The following is a 19,214-nucleotide window of genomic DNA, read 5'->3' as shown; positions in this document are numbered from 1 at the left end:
GAAGTTGTTGTGACGTCCAAGGGTTCAAAAGGATAGTTATTGAAAATAAGAATAGTATTATTTTTCATAGTTGTTGGGAACTCACATCAATGCCTTAATCAAAATCTTATTTTTTGAGCATACTTGATATCTGATTAAGACATTTTAATACATATTCCCAGTCAATTATTGGAATTTCTTTATAAATAATGCGTACAATAGTGGGCTAACATCATATGACTGTGTCAAAATACACCCTTCATTAACATCGTACCAGTACTCTCTTCCTTTGACTCAATCGAAAACAATTTTTGCCTATTCAAATTGTTAAATCATATTTTTAACTAGGAAGTGGCCGGTTAGCCCACTTCGTTGGCCGGACAAACAGAGTTTCGTACAAAAAAAAAAAAAAAAAAACTAATGACAAAATAGGTGATGTCATCATGATGTAACCCAATTACTATTCCTAAGTGTTGGCTAATATAATTATTGTAAATTAGATGTACAAAGTTTAACTGGAGCTGTTTCTTCCCCTTTTTTTTCTTTTCTAACTAAGCTAATTAAATTAAAAAATCTACATTATTTAGAGTGTTTATTTAATTATAATATAATATCAAACATGCTATTATAAATTCTATTACAATTTATGAATCATTTATATTTTAAACCGTTTAGTTCTTAATTGTTGGATTATGTTCTAGCATACGTCTCTTTACTCTTTGTGTATAAAAAAAATTCAAAAGTCTATTTTTTAAAATAATTCATAACGATGCGTCATTAAAAAAAAAATGAAACTGCCCTCACAAATCCTCACAAATCCCAAGGTGGTCTTGCATCCATGCGAATTGATATTGCGACCTTACAAACGACTGATCGCAAGTTGGTTCTGGCGACCGTGCAAATAGCCTAAACCGAGTCAAGGTGGTCGCTCGCAAGGTGGTCACAAGTTCCGAAGAGCACTCTGCGTCTTGCGAAGGCGTTTTGTAATGATGTTATTGTGAAGGCGTATTGTTATATTTTGTTTAAAACATGGGCTTTTTTTATTAATAAACCTAGTTAGATATATAGATAACATATGATACATTAATTTTAATTTATTTTAAATCTGTAAATTTTAATAAGTAATACATTATAAACTAAAAAATTAAATTTATTAAAATTTAAATTGAATTGTATTTTTTTAATTTTATAAATGCGGTATAAATTAAAAATTTAAATTTATTAAAATTTAAAATGAATTTTGATTGGGAGTGATAAAAAAACACAAACAATTATATCCCTTTGGTGTTCGTCAATATCCCTTCCTTCACCAATCACCACTTAATTCACCCAAAATCGATAAATTTGTGTGCATGATTCTTAAATCTCGTTGTTCTTCTGCACTTTGTGTTTTCGATTTCACATCTAAAGTTCGGATCTGGTGACTATTATTGATTAATTTCTGCTAATCATAATCAGCCAGTATCTGCGTTTTTATCACAAATATGGGAAACGTAAATGGTAGAGAAGATGGTGGTGGCGGTGGTGGTGGCAGCACATCATCAATCGGTAACGATGCAAATGGTGAAGATGATGTTGGCCGTACAACTACCGGCGGTGGTGTTGATGACGCTGAATTTATGGGACACTCTCCACCTCCAAGCCCTAGGGTTTCTGGTTCTCCATTGATGTTTACTCCTCAGGTATACACTATTTTAATTCTATAAAAACCCTAAACCTAATGCACCACCCAATATATCTTAGATCTGTTTTTATATTTTTCTTACTTCTGGTTTAATCCTTTAATTGTTATGATTGATAATAAAGTTTTAAATCTGGTGTTTGTTAGAGATATTTAATGTGTAATTGCTTATAAATAGATAGATAGCTACTTCTAGAAATGTTTTACTCCTAACTAGGGATGGCAATGGATACCGGATCCAGTAGATATCCACCCGATTATCCGTGGATATGGACGGTCTAAATGGACTGTTATTGGATTATTATACCCAAGCTAACTATTGGTACTTGAATATCCTTATCCTAATAACATAATGAGAAGTTTATTTATAATGCAATGACTATGAGTGAGTAGCTTTAATAAATATGTTAATATGTACTGTGTATGTTATTGGCTTTTGACCACATCTATAAGATACATGCCTTCTGAAATTTGATTTGCAAATAATGCTGCAATTTCTTTTAATAAGCACACAAAGCCATATTCTTTTGCCTTCATTGTTCCACAATCTACAAATCACACAAACTAAATACAATGACTGAGGTATTTGGAATGAGTTTTTGTCAACAAAGTTCATTATGATTTTAGTTTCTTTTTAGGGTTTATAGTTTGAGAGTTTATCCACCATTACACCTTTTACTATTCTATGCATCTAACATCGAAAGCTCCTGTTGTGTGTTTTGAGTTTCAAACCTGTCTGTTGTTTGTTTTTGGCTACATAAATTGTTTTTTTTTTCTATACATACCATTGTAAGTTCTATGTATACCTTAGTAAGTTAAATGCATACAATAGATGGTCTTAAACCCGCATACAATAGGAGGCTTAAAGTTGGATGCATACAATACTAAAAGGCATAAAGTTTGATATATTCCCAAACTACAAACCCTTTATATTATGCAATTTTTTTAACTTGTATCACCAATTTGATTAACAAGTATGTTTTAGTGTCCCACACATCTAAGTTTGTGTACTTTCTAAGCTTTACAAACTAAAAAGAACAGAGCCAAAAAAATTATATACTGGAAAAATGGGAAATACATTTTAGGAAGAAGTTTATATCTGTTTTTTTTTCCAGGTACCTGTAGCTCCGTTACAAAGACCGGATGAGATGCAGTCGAGCAATTCATGGATGCACACCTCCAACAGCTACGAGGACACGATGACCGAGCAAGGAATTCCAACAATGATTACATGGAGTTATGATGGAAACGAAGTTGCTGTCGAAGGCTCATGGGATAATTGGAAAACAAGGTAAGTAAAACACTTGTCTACATGTTATTCTTACTCTAATATTAATCAACAGTTGCCTTTATTTTAATGAAATACATGATCCGTTTTTCAAAATTTTTTGATAGGAAGCCGTTGCAGAGATCAGGAAAAGATTTCATCATATTAAAAGTTCTCCCTTCGGGTGTTTACCAATATAGATTTGTTGTTGATGGTCAATGGAGGTATTCTCCTGATCTGCCCTGGACACAAGATGAAGCAGGCAATACTTACAACACCTTAGATTTGCAGGTATTATTTACATCCATTATTATATAATTGCTTACTTCAAAGTACAATTTCATTTGTTTATTTATTTATTGTTGTCATTTTAAATTGAATATATGTTTTACAACTACAAGTGATGCTATGAGTCATGTTCATGAACTTTAAAGTAGGCTTTGGTTACGCACTGATATAAAGTTGCTAGGTATCATGTTTTTAATGATAAAGTTTGCTTTGGATCAAGACTGATACAAAGCTGTATTCTTTTTTCCTTTTGTTAATAGACATTGTATCCCTTTATTTTGTGTCTCCAAATCTTAGTTTGTAAGTATAAAAATCTTTGATGTACTGTATTACCCCTGCCTAGTTAGAACTAAATCTTTTTTGATTTACATACCAATTACACAAGTCAGCCTACTTTTTTGATTCCCATATGACATATCACTTCATTTCTACCCACACTAAAATATTCATTTTAAATCCAGTAAACATTCATCGTTTTAAAACTGCAATAAATGTTGCGACAACATCGAAATTGGTTGGCATGCTTACTTATAGCTATCAATGAAGCCCTTAACTGCTACTCTTACACACACATCATCGTCTTTTGTAATACACAAATAATTAGAATTTTGGATAGGGAGATATTTGTAGAAGTTATCTTTAAGGTAAAAGGTTGAAGGTTCTCCCTGTTCGGGCTACCTGGGAGGGCGAGTATTTCGACCCCATACTCTGATTACTCCCTGGCTGTTTCCAACCCATCCCTGGCCACCACTAAATATTCGTCCTAGACGGGACTCGAACTTGAAACCTCTTGCAAGTAACTCAGGGCCCCAACCAGTGGGCTATCTAGTGATGGTTAGAAGTTATCTTTAAATTTACATGATTCGTAATCCGTGTGTTTATGTGAAATTAATTAATGGAAAGGTTCTTGTATTTGGCACAGGAATATGTGCCCGAAGACATTCAAAGCATATCTGGGTTCGAACCACCTCAGTCACCAGATTCAAGTTACAACAATCTACAACTCGGTTCCGAGGATTACGCAAATGAGCCGCCGCTAGTGCCACCTCATCTACAAATGACACTACTAAACACGCCTTCACCTCATATGGAGATCCCACCACCTTCATCTAGACCTCAACACGTAGTTATAAACCATCTTTACATGCAAAAAGGTAAGAGTAGTGATTCGGTTGTAGCCCTTGGATCCACTCATCGGTTCCTATCCAAGTACGTGACAGTTGTACTGTACAAGTCTATACATCAATGACTTTGTCAAAGGATGTTTCGAGAGGATTTTCGGAACGATATGCGATCATGAGTTCTGCGTTTTATGACAGTGTAGGAATTTATAGATTTGTATCCATGACATGATTGCAAAATGGTCATGTTTTTCAATCTTACCAATACTCGAGAAGTGTTTCGTTTAAAGGTAAGAATGTAATGTCAAACACCCTTATTGGGGGCACAATCGGCATCTTTTATGTCACACACAATGTGTTTTTTAGCTACGTGCCGATAAAAACATTAATAAGGAAAATTTTAAAGTGGTTGATAAAGAACATTTATGTAGTGTGTTGATGTTATACGCTACAAGAAGCTCTACGCTTTGCTGCTTATGCAAGTATAATTGTATAAACCCTTATGATATTCAATGTATGTTAAGGTTTTGGATTTGAAGACCTTAACATTGTGTTTTAGAGTTTTGATTTTATGAAGAAAATAAATGATTTGTGAAGAAGTAAAAGGATTTAGGTTCATTAGAGATTTTCCAATGAGAAAATGAAAGAATTTAGGAAAAATTATACCTTTACTTTTCTTATTTTCTACCTTCCAAATTAGGCCAAGTGAGGAGGTGATAATATTTACAGTGTCTTTCTAGAACATATGGCTCTATTAATCGAGTCAACAGTAAGCGTCGATTTATTGACAATTAGCTGTCGCTTAGAACCTAAATTGAACTTTCAGCAAGTTTAACAAACCATGAAAATTTGATTTTACCATTTTCATGGCGTTTAACACTTTTTTTTAACCTACTTATTTGCCGGAGGTAAATTCGGAAGCAATCTCTGTATCCATAGAACATTGAGATGGATTATTTTCTCTACACTTAAGGTGTTTCACTTTAGGATATGGAAGGATTGTCTACATTTTACCTCCTCCATACCTCACTTTTGTGGGATTGTGTTTTGTTGTTATTGATGTTGTCTTTTTAGAACACTACTCCCTCCGTCCGAAATATATTGTCCTGCTTTGACTTTTGAAGTCTTTTTCTTTCAACTTTAACTTTAAATAATTTTGTTTGTTGAAATTTATATCAATGGATTGGTTTTTGAATATATTTTAACGGAATAATGTTAATCAAAACACGAGGTAATTGATGATTTTCAACCGTAATCTAGTATCTTCTAGATGTCGTGTCATCTAGATGCCTTATTCTAGTTTCTTCTAGATGCCGTCATCTCATGTGGAAGAAGAAAACTTGAAAACAATGACGGCTTGCCAACTTTGAACAACTAATATGGAAGAAGCAAAATTAGAAACAATTACGGCTAGCCACCATTTTTTGTGTTCACACCATTTCCGTTCACACCTTTCCACCTCCTCAAAGCTTTCTATAAATAGAGGTGCAAACCTCCATTGTATGGCATTCAGAAAAGTATAATCACACCTAGTTAGTGTGTGTGAGTTTAAGTATAATCATAACCGAGAGTGAATACATCCTAGATAGTGGTGAGATTCCTAGTGTGTTAGTTTGAGAGTTTTTTTTGTAAGTGTTTTGTAATACTCTGTAATCTATTCTTGTGAGTAATAGAGTTATTTTCTCTCAAATTTGTGTGTCTACCAACGTCCAGGTGATCCTCATAATCACAACAAGTGGTATCAGAGCTAGGTTAGAGGCGTTGGTCGAGTTTTTGGGTTTTCTGAAGTTTTCAACTCCGTTTGTGTTGAAAAATTATCTGTAAGGTGATAATGTTCACGGAAGAGTCAGGATCATCTTCTGGAGCCATGATTATGCTCACTGCCACCAACTACACGCTGTGGAAACCTCGGATGGAAGATCTCCTCAGCTGTAAGATTTGTTTGACCATATTGAATTAAAGGGTACAAATCCTGATTCCGCCAAAGAGAAAGAGTGAAAAAAGTTAAACCAAAAAACTATTGGTCAGATCCGTCAATGGATTGATCAAAGTGTCTTCCACCATGTTGCACAAGAGACAGACGCATATGTCCTCTGAAAAAAGTTGGAGGGCATGTACCAGGCCAAGACTGCTCGGAATAAAGCCCTGTTGATGAGGTGTTTAGTTAACATGAAGCTTAAAATTAGAACTTCAGTTGCCCTAGCATACCTGTGAGTTCCAGAGTTTGGTCAACCAGTTATCGTCTGTAGAGATGTCTCTTGGCGATGAAGTTCAAGCGCTACTGCTACTTAGTTCTCTTCCTGATAGTTGGGAGACGCTGGTAGTAACACTCAACAACTCAGCCCCGAATGGCAAACTTACCATGTCAATGGTCAAGGATGCCATATTCAGTGAAGAGGCAAGGAGAAAGGACATGGGCACAGATCAGACCCATTATTTTGTCACAGAGAATCGGGAGAGACAACAAATAAGTAGCAAAAATAAATGGAGAGGCAGAAGCAAGAGCAGGGGCATGTCCTCTGATAGCAGAAAATCAATATATAAATGCTATCATTGTGGATTAGAGGGACATATGAAGAAGAACTGCTACAGATTGAAAGAAGAACAAGGTCAGAGCAGTTCACAATCAAAGAATAAAGGTGGAGAAACATTAGTTACTATCACTGGTGATGTAGCTTATTGTTCAACCCATGATGAGACATGCCTTCACGTCTCACGAGAAGACACGGAATGGGTGGTAGATAATGCAGCATCCTACCACGTGAGTCCATACAGGGAATACTTCACAACATACAAAGCTGGTGACTTTGGAGCTGTGAAAATGGGAAATTCCAGTTCCGCTGAGATTGTCGGAATTGGTGATGTCACGATAAAGACAAGTTCCGGGAGCACAATCACTCTGAAGGATGTCCGCCATGTGCCAGATCTTCGGCTGAATCTACTTTCTGGAGTAGCTCTTGACAAACAGGGCTATGATAGTCATTTCAGTAGAGGCACATGGAAATTGTCAAGAGGCGCTATGATAGTCACTCTGTGATGACCCGGAGATTTTCGACCAAATTTAAACTTAATCTTTATATGATTTCGATACGATAAGCAAAGCCTGTAATATTGAGTCTCGAAAAAGTTTGAACTGTTTCATATATTCATTTGACCTTCGACTGCTCTCGACGATTCACGAACAATTAATTGTAAATAGATATGTGTGTATGTATATATAAATAATAATTCGAAATATAATTTGAAATATTATATTTTGTTGTATAAAAAAATAATTAATAAAATAAAAATAGAATATTATAATAATTATTATTTAAAATATATCTATATATATATAAATAAAGTATATTAAATATATATTTTATGATTTCGAATTTATTTCTAACGATGGTAACGCTCAATTGTTATTAAATGAATAGTAAATGAGTTAAGAAGGAACTTATGTGATTTTAAAATAAATGGTAATCCGAGAGTGAGTTATATAAAGTTTAGGCTTATTAAAAAAATATATATTTAGAAGCCAATTAATAAATTTTAACACTTTTTATATTTCACCCATAAATGAGAAGGACAGTTGATGTAATTTTTATTTAATAGTTAACGATCGAATTTTATACCATAAAGACCAAAATAAATAAATATAGTTAATTTAAAAATTTGAGATTTTTCTAAATACTTTTATCCGCCACTGATTAACAATGGAGCACGATAGACCCAATCTGTCGGTACAAATGAACAAAGTGAAGGTTGCTAAACTGTTTTCTTTTCAATTAATCACACGTTTATTATTCAAATATATTATAATTATTATTATATTAATATTATTAATTATTAATAACTTTACAGTTATATGTGGCCAATCACCTTTAGTTCATGAACCATTCTAAATCCACTTGATGTTACAGTACCAATCGATCAATTTATTTTTTTTATTTAAAACCCCCACTAACACCACTTCTTTCCTGCCAAAAACATAGAACTCATTTTTTACTTTTCAATCTACATAACCCATTTCTTATTTTCAAACTTGAAAAATTAAATAGAAAATAACACTAATCCTTGATGCCATCTGCGTGAGATAGAAAGAAAGGAAGGCGGAGGAGGTAGGGCGGAGCAGGGCGGCTTCGAGGGCTAGCTTCATCACCGTTAACCCAAGACCCAAAACCGATCACTATTTCTACTTAGGGTATTATTCTTCAAACACCACTTCCTAACATCACTCCACCATCGACACACTCACCACCCAACCACCACGGTTCAACCCGTCACCTTGCTATCACTACCCATACCGCCACCACCTACGATCACCTTCATTTGATCACAACCCATATCACCGGGTTCGCGTAAATTATTCATGCATACACTTGACACATGAAGTTTAGCGCGTGTTGGTTCGCGCAATACGCTTAGCGCAGGAAGATAGCGCATGATTTCGAGCATGACGGTTCGCTCATGGAGGTCCGCGCATATGAAGTTTGCACTTATGAAGTTCGCGCTTACGATTCGCCCATAGGAACACTCGAAAGCTGCACATGAATATGTATACCATCGCGCATTCGATCCTCTCATACGACCAGCGAAAGTGACACATGACGGTTGAGGATAGCGCACGAACATGGCGTATGAAGACGATACCAGGTGTGCACGATCGCACACGATTCAGTGCATTGGATTCGCGCATGAGGACTTGAAAGTTGGTGTATGTTGTAGTTGTTCACGAGCATCAACCTCGATTCATCTCCGGATAAAATAAACTCGTTACCATCTCGTGAAGTAACGCATTATCCATAATAACCCGTAAGTTTTCTATTAATGCGCTTTCGCGTTCAAAATATGAGTTAAACAAGAAAAATTAGCTCGCACGTTACCGCGGAAATGATTTTCGCTATGTACTCTTTGTACTTCAAACATTGTTTTCGATAGTCTATAATCTCAGTACGCACATTAGTGATCAATATAAATATAAATGAAAGTTAAAATATATATATATATATATATATATATATATATATATATATATATATATATATATATATATATATATATAAGCAATTAAGATAAAAAAAAAGAAAAAAAAAGGAAATCTAATTAAGATAACCCAAACAAAACTACTATATACAACAACAAAAAAAATGACTAAAGTGTTTGGGCTTTTATCAATATTAATTTTTGTTGAAAATACATTTGGTTACAGAAATTAAGGTTGTATTAGAAAGGACCAAGTATGAATCGAGCGTTAATATTAATTGATCAATCACGTAATTTTAGGAGGGGAAAAAAAATGAAATTCCATCCGATAGAATCGAACTCGAGACCATCTGCGATGGATGGAGCCACATAACCACTCAAGCAACTTTGAACGTAACGAAGGAACGCATCAGAAACTATTTAACACAAAATGGTGATTTTTTTTACACAGAAAGTGACAAAATGTGAACAGGGTTTTACAATTTTTTTTTTTCAAATGATTATATATATAATATGTCATATTTATATGAATAGTATTTATGAATTATGATGTTTACCAAAATAAATATTTTGACTAAAATTTTGTAAGTTGTTAAAGACATCCGAAATATGTAAACACACATTATTATTATTATTTATTTTTAAAATACGTTTTAATTTAAAGTTTGCATGCATATCATAAAATCAAAATCTAATTAAATACTATGTGAAATTAAAATATAATAGAATATTCAGAAAATATAAAGAAATAGAAATAAGGTGGAAGAATCAATAGGTGGATGAATGTACGCAAGGATAAATTTTAAAATAGTCACACGCTGAATAGTTTAAAATGGAAATTGGCTCTGAAACATTACGAGCATTACATTCAATTCAGTGGACACTAGTTAAAAAAAATAATAATCAAACACTCAACCTCTTACCGAATCCGAGAAACTACCTCTAAATGCTTCCATCCAGAGCCTATCAAACACACCCTAAGAAAGAATGAACAGTTGAATATCGGTGTTAATTCCTAATTTAAATTTTTGTTAAATGAAAGATTGAAGATGAAAGAATGTAGTAGATATTGGAAAGTGTGGTACAATATGAAAGAAGGAAATATAACTCTCTGCCATAAGGGTATTTTGGAAAATGTGATACAAAAATTAGTGAATCTATAAAAAGTGAGAGTGGATATATCACCTCCAGGTAAATAAGGCTGTAGGCAGTGGCGGAGGTATATACTAACTAATGTGGGAAAGTGACACCATCCAATTGTCCAATAATTAATAGCCCATTAGTCGATTTAATTTAAAAAGGTTGGGGTTTTGTGTTTGTGACACCACTAATATTTTAATGTGCAAGATTAAAATAAATAGATTTAATTAAATTATTAATAAAACATATAAATTATTAATATAACAATTATATCACTAATAATAATATATAAATTTATTCAATTATGATTATATGTGTTAATATATATATATATATAAATGATATAGGTTTGTGAATCTGAGGCCAACCCTACAATTGTTTGATGTCATTATATGTATTTTTACTACAAAATACATTAGGTGAGTTTCATTTGCCTTTTTACCCTTTATATTTTTGGGCTGAGAATACATGCTCAACTTTTATAACTGTTTTACGAAATAGACACAAGTAATCGAAATTACGTTCTATGGTTGAATGATCGAAACTGAATATGCCCCTTTTTATTAAGTCTGGTAATCTAAGAATTAGGGAACAGACACCCTAATTGACGCGAACTCTAAAGATAGATCTATCGGGCCCAACAAGCCCCATCCAAAGTACCGGATGCTTTAGTACTTCGAAATTTATATCATGTCCGAAGGAGGATCCCGGAATGATGGGGATATTCTTATATGCATATTGTGAATGTCGGTTACCAGGTGTTCAATCCATATGAATGATATTTTTGTCTCTATGCATGGGACGTATGATTATGAGAAATGGAAGTATGAAATCTTGTGGTCTATTAAAATTATGAAATGATTTTTTATGATAAACTAATGAACTCACCAACCTTTTGGTTGACACTTTAAAGTATGTTTATTCTCAGGTACGAAAGAAATCTTCCGCTGTGCATTTGCTCATATTAGAGATATTACTTGGAGTCATTCATGACATATTTCAAAAGATGTTGCATTCGAGTCGTTGAGTTTATCAAGATTATTATTAAGTCAATTATATTTGGATATATTATGAAATGCTTTACATGTCTGTCAACTGTCGATGTAACGAAAGTTTGTCTTTTAAAAACGAATGCAATGTTTGTAAAATTTATCATATAGAGGTCAATTACCTCGCGATGTAATCAACTGTTGTGAATCGTTTGTAATCGATATGGACTTCGTCAGGATGGATTAGGACGGGTCCCTACAGTTGGTATCAGAGCGGTGGTCTTAGCGAACCGGGTCTTGCATTAGTGTGTCTAACTGATAGTCGTTAGGATGCATTAGTGAGTCTGGACTTCGACCGTGTCTGCATGTCAAAAGTTTTACTTATCATTTCATGTCGAAAAATTACCAGCTTATCATTCTTAGAGAATCACTTGCTTATCATTCTTAGTCTAGACACGTTTTACTGCATTGACTGCACGAATAGTGTAAAAACAAAATTCATATCTTAGCGTATCTGCTACTTCATATCTTAGCGTATCTATTACTGTAGCTTTGCCTGACAACTTCCGTAGATTCCTCTGTAATTTATGGGATTTTAGTATTATATATGCATATGTAAATTATGTATTGCAGGGTACTAATCTACATCCTATAATCTATTTCTTATCGAAAATACTTCATCTGATCGTACAAGATGAATCCCTCAACCAGTTCGAGTCCCTCAGGTTCCGATAGCTATTCTGACATGGATATTCACCTAAGCTTCGAAAGCGGTGTCACCAGAATGAATCAATCCGTCAGCCATCCCCAATTCATCTGATGGGTTCGTAGTCTACTTAATCATTGGAGACAAGAATAAGGTGATCCTTTTCATCGACCGAATTCACCTCTTGGCGATGAACCTGAAGCATTTACTGACGAACCTATTCGAAACACCATTTTCTCTCTCAGTTCTAAAGTATTTTGTCACGATTAAATACTATCTCAAATTCTAAACTTTATTCATCAGCTCGTTTCTAAAAAAAAAAATCGTTCCGGAGAAATGAGTCAACGAGCTTCGCGTTCGAGTTGTAGCTTTGGAACATATGGTGCAAAACGTACCAGCTTCAGCAACAGCACCAGCAACATCAATATCATCAACAATCCATGACTCAACATCTCATCCTATACCTCGTGCATAAACATCATTCTACGTATCGTTCTACATCAATTATCTTCGTTCTTCATGGCGATTATGTAATCTCTAATGTTATAGAGATTATGTATTATAGTTCGAACGTTAAATCAAATGAGATTAATATCATATTATCTCATTAAATCCATAATTACATCTGAAGAAAATATATATATGTAAGTATATTTTCATAAAGATTGTAATTAAAAATAATTCTTTTGTACAAAGTGTTAATGGTGAAAATATTTTAACGGGTAGGTAATACCCGAGGAATATTTAGATTTTACATTAATAAATTACACCGTACATTCTTTGAATCTGATTCAACAGTCGTTTACTATCTTATTTACAACCACCGATATACGTATCCGTTCACCGCAGAATAACCATTTTCGTTCAATTTTAAATTTGGATTTTGACCTATCAGAATCCAACAAGTGGTATAATGAAGAAAACATTTGATAAAATAAAATTTGTTAGAAACAGACTAATTAACTATGAAGAATTTTGTTAAGAATCCACGCTAACTCTTTCCAGCTAACTGTTCATAACTAACTGATTACACTTTATTTATCGCAATTTAATTATCGCAATTTAATTTATCGTCATTTAATTTCTGTTATTTATTATATGCACTTTAAATATCGAGACACGTATACAAGGTTTTGACATATCATATCGACGCATCTATATATATTATTTGGAATCACCATAGACACTCTATATGCAGTAATGATCGAGTTCTCTATACAGGGTTGAGGTTCATTCTATAATAATATATATACTTTGAGTTGTGATCGAGTCTGAGACGTATACGGGTCACGACACGTATTAATTAATTCGAATATTATATATTAAACTATATATGAATTATTGGGCTGTCAACTGTGGACTATCGACTGTGGACTAATAACATTGGACATTTAAAATGAATTAAAATATTTACTATAACATATGAAACTAAACAATTCTTCAAGTTTACCACTTGATTTCATCTTAAACCTGATTTGTATCTTCACGATTCCAATCTGCGTTCAAACCTTTCATGATTCTTGAAAACACCTCCATCGAGAGGATAAACCAACCGCACATCATCTACGGGAAGAAAAGGTTGATGCATATAGTCATACACCTGAGAAACTCTCGACAACCAAGTAAACGTTTAACACGTAGCTGTGCTAATTCCTTTAGTGTTATCATCACCCAAAATAACTTTGCAGTTCTTCTTCAAAATAGCCAATTTTGTCACAGCTCCAGCAAGACAACTTTGACTTTTCATTCGAAACAACCATATTATAACCTTGATTTATATGTGTGTTCTTTTATTGTTACCGGAGAACCATTTATATTCCGCTATATTACCAGCAGACGTACCAGCAACCTCGTTACTTCTTGACTTAAATCTCTCTAATAAATCATTATATTTATTCATTGAAACCCTATCATATACTCATCCGCATCTTGTAACGAGAACTGACATACCAATTACCAGGAATCAGCAATCAGTACTTTAAAACTCACAGCATATCTATATCAACAGTTGTATGTATGACATTCGTCTCTTAGAAGTATGATCCTTCATTCTGAAATTCTGAACAGCACTCAGCCTACAAACCAATACTCTGAATGTTGAAAAAGCTGAATGAAGCAGCAGAAACTGTAGATAACTGTAAACGACCTTAATCGTCGGAAGTTTAATGATAAAGAATAGTATGTTGGAAAAGCTCAGAAACGTTGAAACTGGAAAACGGTTAAAGTTAACCATGAAGGAAACCAAGGACAAATACAAGGACCATACCCTATATTCAAAGAATCCAGATAATTCTGGATCCGTTGAAATCTTTAGAAAATATCTTGCTCCGAAGTCATGTTAAAATCTTGCGGAAAAAAAAATCTTTCTCCATCAATCATCGAACTTAAAAATTCCAAAATATCATCATCAATATCTTCGATATTTCTGAGGATATTTTCATAAATATTCTCGTCCGAAATTATATACCTCTTCGTGCTTCCTGTGTATCATTATATTGAAAGCACTCAATAGAAAATTCAGTACCGAAAAGCGGATTATGCGAAACTATGAAGGAAGCCGTGGACAAATAACAAAGAATAAGTTTGACTTCAAAGAATCCAAATGAATCAACGTCTGCTGAAGTCTTAAGCGAATATCTTGCTCCTTACTCTAAACCCTTGCGGACAATATTCTTCATCATCCTCTGATCTTAGAAATTTCAAGATATCATCGTATCTTTCATTATAAATATCCTCCATATTTCTGAAGATATTTTCGTAACTATTCTTATCTGAAATCATTAATCTATTAGTGCTATCAGTGTTACATCATATAGAAACTGTTAGTTTCTATATTCTGTAAACTTTCGAGCTTAAAAATATGAATGTTATTGAAGTAATGTTGGGAACTGATGCATGAGTTAGTATAATATAATGACACTTGATCAACGTGATTATATTACAGTAAGTCATGCTGAGTTTCTAATGAAACATGATGATTCACAGATCAAATCAAATCAAATCATGTTATTACATTCTATTCTCATTTAGAACATTAGGTTCATTTGAAACTCCATACTTACGAATTCTGGACCGTTACTCGCTTTACTAGAGGTCGGGAGGATAATAAAAAGGCAAAGAGCTCCAAAATATAAGAGAAAATATAAAGCCCAATAACAACACGGAAGTTATAAACCGTGGATATTAATACGAATAGCAATATAAAGACACGGTATAATTAAGAATAGTATCACCCCAAGGTAATAGTAGAAGTAAACAGATTCTTCTGGTGGAAGATTAAAAAGAAGGATGACAGAAAGGATAATTAGGAAAATATCAATGATTAGAACTGGATGAAGCATTTTCAAAATCTTTTAGAAGTAAGAATTAAGAATGAAAGTATAGAAAATGTGAGTGGTGGAAAATAATGGAACGGAAAAAGTTTAATTTATAATGAAAATATCAGACAGAGTAATCGAGGCAGATCACCGTATTTAATTATAGAGATCTTAATTTCCTTACTTGCCGGAGAATCGAATCTTTTAGATTTCGAAGATTTTCTCTAAATCCCTTGAATTCCGGAAATTCAACCAAGACGACGTCAAAAGTTAAGACGCACATTATTTTCTAAATTCCACCATGACTACGTCAAAAGTTAAATATCTATCTAAATCTGTTGTGACAGCTTCATTCGTACGCCTCACCTAATCGAATCGTTTATTCTATATTAGTCAATAATGATAAAACTTCATTTATCAACTCATATTTGTCATGAAAACATTTCTATTGTTAGCCATGACCACCTCACTCAAATTTCGGGACGAAATTTCTTTAACGGGTAGGTACTGTGATGACCCGGAGATTTCCGACCAAATTTAAACTTAATCTTTATATGATTTCGATACGATAAGCAAAGCCTATAATATTGAGTCTCGAAAAAGTTTGAACTGTTTCATATATTCATTTGACCTTCGACTGCTCTCGACGATTCACGAACAATTAATTGTAAATAGATATGTGTGTATGTATATATAAATAATAATTCGAAATATAATTTGAAGTATTATATTTTGTTGTATAAAAAAATAATTAATAAAATAAAAATAGAATATTATAATAATTATTATTTAAAATATATCTATATATATATAAATAAAGTATATTAAATATATATTTTATGATTTCGAATTTATTTCTAACGATGGTAACGCTCAATTGTTATTAAATGAATAGTAAATGAGTTAAGAAGGAACTTATGTGATTTTAAAATAAATGGTAATCCGAGAGTGAGTTATATAAAGTTTAGGCTTATTAAAAAAATATATATTTAGAAGCCAATTAATAAATTTTAACACTTTTTATATTTCACCCATAAATGAGAAGGACAGTTGATGTGATTTTTATTTAATAGTTAATGATCGAATTTTATACCATAAAGACCAAAATAAATAAATATAGTTAATTTAAAAATTTGAGATTTTTCTAAACACTTTTATCCGCCACTGATTAACAATGGAGCACGATAGACCCAATCTGTCGGTACAAATGAACAAAGTGAAGGTTGCTAAACTGTTTTCTTTTCAATTAATCACACGTTTATTATTCAAATATATTATAATTATTATTATATTAATATTATTAATTATTAATAACTTTACAGTTATATGTGGCCAATCTCCTTTAGTTCATGAACCATTCTAAATCCACTTGATGTTACATTACCAATCGATCAATTTATTTTTTTTATTTAAAACCCCCACTAACACCACTTCTTTCCTGCCAAAAACATAGAACTCATTTTTTACTTTTCAATCTACATAACCCATTTCTTATTTTCACACTTGAAAAATTAAATAGAAAATAACACTAATCCTTGATGCCATCTGTGTGAGATAGAAAGAAAGGAAGGCGGAGGAGGTAGGGCGGAGCAGGGCGGCTTCGAGGGCTAGCTTCATCACCGTTAACCCAAGACCCAAAACCGATCACTATTTCTACTTCAGGTATTATTCTTCAAACACCACTTCCTAACATCACTCCACCATCGACACACTCACCACCCAACCACCACGGTTCAACCCGTCACCTTGCTATCACTACCCATACCGCCACCACCTACGATCACCTTCATTTGATCACAACCCATATCACCGGGTTCGCGTAAATTATTCATGCGTACACTTGATACATGAAGTTTAGCGCGTGTTGGTTCGCGCAATACGCTTAGCGCAGGAAGCTAGCGCATGATTTCGAGCATGACGGTTCGCTCATGGAGGTCCGCGCATATGAAGTTTTCACTTATGAAGTTCGCGCTTACGATTCGCCCATAGGAACACTCGAAAGCTGCACATGCATATGTATACCATCGCGCATTCGATCCTCTCATACGACCCGCGAAAGTGACACATGACAGTTGAGGATAGCGCACGAACATGGCGTATGAAGACGATACCAGGTGTGCACGATCGCACACGATTCAGTGCATTGGATTCGTGCATGAGGACTTGAAAGTTGGTGTATGTTGTAGTTGTTCACGAGCATCAACCTCGATTCATCTCCGGATAAAATAAACTCGTTACCATCTCGTGAAGCAACGCATTATCCATAATAACCCGTAAGTTTTCTATTAATGCGCTTTCGCGTTCAAAATATGAGTTAAACAAGAAAAATTAGCTCGCACGTTGCCGCGGAAATAATTTTCGCTATGTACTCTTTGTACTTCAAACATTGTTTTCGATAGTCTATAATCTCAGTACGCACATTAGTGATCAATATAAATATAAATGAAAGTTAAAATATATATATATATATATATATATATATATATATATATATATATATATATATATATATATATATATATATATATATATATATATATATATATATAAAGCAATTAAGATAAAAAAAAAATGAAAAAAAAAAGAAAAAAAAAGGAAATCTAATTAAGATAACCCAAACAAAACTACTATATACAAAAAAAAAATTGACTAAAGTGTTTGGGCTTTTATCAATATTAATTTTTGTTGAAAATACATTTGGTTACAGAAATTAAGGTTGTATTAGAAAGGACCAAGTATGAATCGAGCGTTAATATTAATTGATCAATCACGTAATTTTAGGAGGGAAAAAAAATGAAATTCCATCCGATAGAATCGAACTCGAGACCATCTGCGATGGATGGAGCCACATAACCACTCAAGCAACTTTGAACGTAACGAAGGAACGCATCAGAAACTATTTAACACAAAATGGTGATTTTTTTTACACAGAAAGTGACAAAATGTGAACAGGGTTTTACAAATTTTTTTTTCAAATGATTATATATATAATATGTCATATTTATATGAATAGTATTTATGAATTATGATGTTTACCAAAATAAATATTTTGACTAAAATTTTGTAAGTTGTTAAAGACATTCGAAATATGTAAACACACATTATTATTATTATTTATTTTTAAAATACGTTTTAATTTAAAGTTTGCATGCATATCATAAAATCAAAATCTAATTAAATACTATGTGAAAGTAAAATATAATAGAATATTCAGAAAATATAAAGAAATAGAAATAAGGTGGAAGAATCAATAGGTGGATGAATGTACGCAAGGATAAATTTTAAAATAGTCACACGCTGAATAGTTTAAAATGGAAATTGGCTCTGAAACATTACGAGCATTACATTCAATTCAGTGGACACTAGTTAAAAAAAATAATAATCAAACACTCAATCTCTTACCGAATCCAAGAAACTACCTCTAAATGCTTCCATCCAGAGCCTATCAAACACACCCTAAGAAAGAATGAACAGTTGAATATGGGTGTTAATTCCTAATTTAAATTTTTGTTAAATGAAAGATTGAAGATGAAAGAATGTAGTAGATATTGGAAAGTGTGGTACAATATGAAAGAAGGAAATATAACTCTCTGCCATAAGGGTATTTTGGAAAATGTGATACAAAAATTAGTGAATCTATAAAAAGTGAGAGTGGATATATCACCTCCAGGTAAATAAGGCTGTAGGCAGTGGCGGAGGTATATACTAACTAATGTGGGAAAGTGGCACCATCCAATTGTCCAATAATTAATAGCCCA

General features: G+C 33.1%; 1 protein-coding gene across 1 annotated transcript; it reads left to right on the top strand.

Annotated features, from left to right (window-relative positions):
* The first annotated feature begins 1,236 nt into the window (after nt 1–1,236).
* On the top strand, nt 1,237–4,756 carry LOC139866531 (SNF1-related protein kinase regulatory subunit beta-2-like). The gene is made up of 4 exons (XM_071854786.1): nt 1,237–1,661; nt 2,776–2,951; nt 3,056–3,218; nt 4,138–4,756. Exons 1-4 carry the CDS (start codon nt 1,464–1,466, stop codon nt 4,462–4,464), a joined length of 864 nt encoding a protein of 287 aa, XP_071710887.1. The 5' UTR covers nt 1,237–1,463; the 3' UTR covers nt 4,465–4,756.
* Nucleotides 4,757–19,214: the final 14,458 nt, after the last annotated feature.

Source organism: Rutidosis leptorrhynchoides, chromosome 9 (genome assembly GCF_046630445.1).
Source record: "Rutidosis leptorrhynchoides isolate AG116_Rl617_1_P2 chromosome 9, CSIRO_AGI_Rlap_v1, whole genome shotgun sequence".
In the NCBI taxonomy this organism is placed as follows: Eukaryota; Viridiplantae; Streptophyta; class Magnoliopsida; order Asterales; family Asteraceae; genus Rutidosis; species Rutidosis leptorrhynchoides.
Note: the sequence above shows the minus strand (reverse complement) of the source record. Positions and strands in the feature narration are given on the sequence as shown.